Raw genomic sequence first — 6000 nt, forward strand, 5'->3', positions numbered from 1 at the left:
CCTCACCTGCAGCACCTCCATAGCCTAGGTGTCAGAAACAACAGCAGCCCAGAACAGCCTGGTGGGGTTAGGGGTAAACTATCTGATTTAGAGGGGTCAAGACCACCTGAACCTCCCTACCTGGCTAGAATCTACAGCAGCCATTCTCAACCAGTATGCCACAGGAAATTGGGAGAGGATCATTTATTAGTAGGGCCACTGGGGAATGTGAGCTCCCCACCAGCAGCGCAGTGCGCCTTTTCAAATGTCAAAAAATTGATGGTATGCCTTGAGCATTTTCAAGCTTTGTCAGTGTGCTGTGAGATGAAAAAGGTTGAAAGTCACTGATCTACAGTAGTGTTCTGTTGCTGCCAAACAAAGAAAATGAGCAAGATACAGTTAACAAAGGACAATTATGTGATCTTTTTTTTAATAGGAAGGCCTCCCAGTTTACTCAACTCTTCCATGTAAAACCCACCTGGGGATTCCCTCAAGGGGAATGGATTACAGGGTTTACCACACATCCCTCTGTTGATGACCTGCTGCCTAAGATAGCAGTATCTGAATTACAAAGGCCTTAAAGCAGGCCCAGTGCTCTTACCTTGCATCACAGTTCCAAAGCTACTGTCTTTACTAAAGCTATGGAACGGGCATTATTAGTCTAAATCAGGGAGGAATCCCGAAATGTGGCTTATGGATCTTTGTGGAGTGCTTGGGGCACTCCCCTTTCATAATCTGTGCATTAGCAGGTCTTTCCCTTACATTTCATCATTCTGTCTTCCCTATCACTGATATGGTTGTCTGTAGGCCTCATTATCTCCCTTAATGTACTATTTCATTCAACTCTTTCTCCTATTGTTGCTAGAGATCTATCGTTCTCTATTGATCCTATTGTTGCTAGAGATCTCACTCCCCATAAAACTGGCATCATAATAGATAGCTAAGAGGCTGAACTGGGAACTTACTGCTTCATATTCCAAATTTTGTCTCTGTCATAAACTCACTCACTAGAACAGTATTTCTCAAACTGTGGGTCAGGACCCACTAGACGGGCCTCGAGCCAATTTCAGGTGGGTCCCCATTCATTTCAATATTTTATTTTTAACATATTAGACTTGATGCTACCAAGGTATGTGACTGCATTAGGGGAAAAGTTACAGATCTATACTTTTAACAAGCTACTCTGTATATGCTTTTAACAATGATAGTCAATGGGACTTACTCCTGGGTAAGTGTGGGTAGGATTACAGCCTAGGTTTGTTAAAAATTTTCCTGCTTGATGATGTCACTTCTGGTCATGACATCACTTCTGATGGGTCCTGACAGATTCTCATTCTATAAAGTGGGTCCCGGTGCTAAATGTGTGAGAACAACTGCAGTAGAAGATAAACCTCTGTCTTCTGGTGCAGGAGGCAATACTGACTTACCTTAACAAGATAACATTTGTGAAATACTTGAAAGCAGTGGTTCTTAAACTTTTTAGGACCCTCTTTTTAAAATGACAATCTGTCGGGACTCACCAGAAGTGATGTCATTAACCTGGAAATGATGTCATGACTGGAAGTGACATTATCAAGCAGGAAAATTTTTAACAATTCTAGGTTGCAATCCTATCTACACTTATGCAGGATGAAGCGCCATTGACTATCATTGTTAAAAGCATATACAGTACATATTAGCCTGTTAAAAGTACAGATCTGTAACATTTCTCCAAATGCAGTCACATACCATAACATCAAGTCTAACATATTAAAAATAAAATATTGAAATGAATTGGGACCCACCTGAAATTGGCTCGCAACCCACCTAGTGCAGTATTTCTCAACCAGTGGAGCGGGCACCACCAGTGGTACCTGAGGTGGTATCTGGTGGTACCTGTGGGACCCCAGGACACCTGCTGTCTGGCAGTGAGACCAGAAATGCGACACAACAAGCAGTGGACGGAGGCTCCAAAGCATGCTTTTCCGCACTCAAAAAAGCCCTCCTGTCCACCCTGAGCCACTTACCAGTGTTTGCTGGGTCACATCTGGCCTTCCAAACCAGAAGTAACTGGCAATGATGTCATTGCCAGTTACTTCCAGTGGTACTTCAAAAAGGTGGACCATGTGAAGTGGTATGGTGGAAGACAAATGTTGAGAAACACTGACCTAGTTTGAAGCACAACCCACAGCTTGAGGAGCACTGCTTTAAAGCACTATATAATTATGAAACGTGCAACACAAGGTACATTACTCAGTGTTGCACATAATGTTACACAGAAAGGGAGGCTCTAAAACAGGAATTTACAACCTTTCTGTCTCATGGTACGCCGACAAGGCACTAAAATTGTCAAGGCACGCTGTCAAGTCTTTTGACAACTGATGAGGCACACTGTACTGCCAGCAGGGGGCTCACATCCCCCAACGGCCCTACTAGTAAATGACCCTCCCCCAAAATCCCATGGCACACCCACAGACCATTTGTGGCACACCTGTGTGCCACAGCACAGTGGTTGGAAACGCTGCTCTGGTCTAAAACAGGGTTCTTGCCATCCTAGCAAGGCGGCCTGATGGAAAAGAGCTCCCTTCACTCTCATGGGGTTGTAGAAAACAGAACTTCACGACAAGCAGGAAAGGGAAAATCACAAGGGAATTGGAGCAGGAGCGGCTTCCCCCAGCCAGGTGCACCTGCCCAAATTCCCAGTTGCAGGGACTGCAAGCTCACTGAGAAATACAGCAGCCCTGCCTTCCTTGACGGAGCCACCCTGCAGGTCCCTTCCCCAGAGAGTGCACCCTGCTGCCCCTTCTTCTGGTTCATCATCATCATCGCCCCTTTCCACCCGACTCCATCACTAGCTCCAGCCTCCCTCCTCCTCCTTCGAGGCTCCCACCACCCAGCCCCAGCTCCCTCCTCTCCCGTGACCGCCCTCCTGCCACAGCCCTTCCGCCCCCACCCCTCCAGCAGCCGGCCTCTGGCAGCAGGCAAGCGCGGGGAGAAGGGGGGCAGGCCTGCCACCGGGCCGCGGCCTAGCCGCCCATCCAGCTCGAGCTGCTCTCACCGCGTAAGCTGCCGCTCCGGCCGCAGGAGCTCCGTCGTCTTCCTCCTCCTCCTCCTCCTCGGGCGCAGGGCCGCCGGGAGACTCGGGCTCGTCTCCTTCCTGGCTGCTGCTGCTGCTCCCGCCGCCCGGGCTCTCCACACCGGGATGCTCCATGGAGGACAGAAGCGGCTCGGCGGCTGCTGCACGCAGGCGCTCGGCGCCGCCAAGCGGGGCTGAGCTCGTCCTCTGCGCGAGTGACGGAGAGAGGCGCGCTTCCTCCCCGCCGGCCCCTCCCGCGTCCTCTCGGGACGTGTGCAGGCTGATCCCTGCCAACTTGGGCTGCAGTCCTACCACACTTCCCTGGGAGGAAGCCCCCTGGGCCAGAGTGGGGCTTACTTCTGGGGAGACAGGCAGAGGATTGGGCCCGAAGTGTGCAGAAGACTGCTGTGGTGCAGCCCTATTCCATGCATGCTGACTTAGACTTATTTCTCTGACTTCTCTGGGATTTCCTCCCTGATAAATGTGCACATAAGAGCCTAATTTGATAGAAAGTGAATCCCAGAAACCATTTCTGAATGCCAAAAAAGTATGCTAAGCACAAAGCAGAGAAGTAAGAAGTAAGCAAAGTGTGCTGAGCGCTGTTGTGCTTTTCTGTTCCTTTTAATCTGTTCCTGTTTCATTCATCTTCCTCCCTCCCGTTTTTCTTTGTCATTAATATTTATTTATTTGCAGCTTTTATACCCCACCTTTCTCCCCAAGGGGACTCAAGTTGGCTTATAAGGGGGCAGGTTCAAAAAATAAAATCACAGATAAAACAATTGTACTCTGCCTACTATCCAGGTCAAATTTATGAGAATCCACACATGATCAAACAATCTCTGTCATTTTTAAATTTGGGAGATATAACTAAGGCAACAGAGAGTCAGCATGTTAGAATACTGGATTTGAGTTGGCAAGAGCAGGCTTTCCATCTGAACTGGCAATCTCTGCTCTGACCCCCCAATGAGCTCACTAGGTAATTTGGGCATTTGCTAGTTCACATTTGCTTGAACATTTGCTAGTTCAGTCTAATGGCCCAGGGCCCAATCCCATCCAACTTTCTAGCACCAGTGCAGCTGCAGTGCAACCCGGAAGTAAGGGAACAAATATTCCCTTATCTTGAAGAGACCCTTGTGACTGCCTCCCCACAACAGGGTGCAGCATATGCCCCTTTGGCATGGCTACACCAGCACTGGAAAATTGGATAGAACTGGGCCCCCAATCCTTTCCAGGGCTGACCCAGAGTGTACAACACCTCAGGCAGAGCATTTGCTGAGTTCGATGAGCCAGATCGAACCAGATAAGCCAGAAAGGTAAATACAGTAAAGAAAAATTTTACTTGCGTCTTTTAGACTGACTGGTCTCCTTAGACCTAAGGCAGCTTTTTGACTCGTGACTGATGTAAGTCTGAAGAGCCTTCTGGGAGTAGGTTCAGGCTAGGAGGATAAGATCTGGTGTACGTAGCTGCCACAGAAATCCAAGACCTCCCAGTCTGGCTTGATCCCCACCATGATACACTCCTGATCCACACACACCCCCACACACTGCCTCCTTAACTGCTCTGGCAGAAGTTCCAAGGGAGGACACCGGGATGCAGGTCTCTTGTTATCTGGTGTGCTCCCTGGGGCATTTGGTGGGCCGCCATGAGATACAGGAAGCTGGACTAGATGGGCCTTTGGCCTGATCCAGCAGGGCTATTCTTATGTACTGCTGCCTGCCACTGCTGTCTTGGGGCTTACTGGTTCCCACACTGTTGCTAATGGACTGCAGAATAATGGAGTAGCTGTGGCACCACCAGCCCCAGCTTTACACTGGCAGATCAGCCAGCAGGAAGCCTGGATAGGAGTGGGCCGTAATTTACCTGATAGAGGGTAAAATGGGACAAACCTTTCTATGTACAGTACACTTGAAGGGAGGGATATAAATGTAATGAGAGATCCAATTTGCAGGATTTCCATTCATGCTCATTTTTGAAGCATAATCAACTTTGCTTCTAGGATATCTGCATTGCATTTAGGTTGCATTGCATTTATCCTGCATTCTAGGATATCTGCATTGCATTTAGGTCAAGAAAAGCAACATTCAAGCAAAGGTCAAGTACAAGCCTCTCTAAGTATATGCAAAGACAGAGCAGAACTCACCAGTTTGCCTGGCTGTGTTGTTAACTGTTGTTCTCTGTTTCAAGAAAAAGAAACCAAAAGAGAAGGGGACAAACAGAACAATGTGGACCTTTAACAGGCTTTCATGTGCCTGTGGAAGCCAAAAGAGCTCCTAGGAGATGTGCAGATCTGTTTATGTTATCCTAAGAAAAGATGCCATCGTCCCCATTTCCCAACATTTCATTTTTAGAACTCAGCCATAATAATAACACTTGATGCATACATGAAATTCGGGACCCAGTCCTATCCAACTTTCCAGCCCTGATGCAGCTGCAATGAAGCCCTGAAGTAAGGGAACAAACAGTGCAATCGTAACTTGCGCTGGAGCAGGCAGGCCAGTGTGCCTATGCTGCATCCAGCGCAAGTTTGGGACCAGAAGCAGCTCAACCGGAGGCAAGGGTCCAGGCTAGGAGGATAAGATCTGGTGTGTGTAGCTGCCACAGAAATCCACGCCCTCCCAGCCTCCCAGTCAGCGCAAATGTGCCTTTTGGCACATTTTGGCACCCCTGGGTCAGCACAAGTGACTTGTGCCAGCCTAACTCGGGGGTTAGGATTGCACCCAAACATTCTCTTATGTTGAGAAGGCCTCTGTGACTGTTCCCCCCACCACCACCACAGGATGCAAGCATGTGCCCTTTCGGCTTGGCTGCATCAGCACTGGGAAGTTGATAGGATTGGGCCCTCACACAAGAATTTCAATACTTGTTTGGTGTGGATTCAGAAAATTTCAATATGCACATCCTTTTCGAATGCAAGTGTAATTGATACACAAGACATATCTTAGTGTATATCTAGAGTAAACATCAC

General features: G+C 48.2%; 1 protein-coding gene across 1 annotated transcript in view; it reads right to left on the minus strand.

Moving 5' to 3' along the window:
• The window catches only part of SNX4 (sorting nexin 4), a 48203-nt gene extending 44995 nt beyond the window's left edge, over positions 1–3208 (minus strand). The window contains exon 1 of the mRNA XM_066632711.1: positions 3017–3208. Within this exon, the coding sequence (XP_066488808.1) occupies positions 3017–3169 (153 nt within the window). The 5' untranslated portion in view covers positions 3170–3208. The remainder of the gene's footprint in view (positions 1–3016) is intronic.
• Between the last annotated feature and the right edge of the window lie 2792 nt (positions 3209–6000).

The sequence above is a fragment of the Tiliqua scincoides genome, chromosome 1 (assembly GCF_035046505.1).
Source record: "Tiliqua scincoides isolate rTilSci1 chromosome 1, rTilSci1.hap2, whole genome shotgun sequence".
Lineage (NCBI taxonomy): Eukaryota > Metazoa > Chordata > Lepidosauria > Squamata > Scincidae > Tiliqua > Tiliqua scincoides.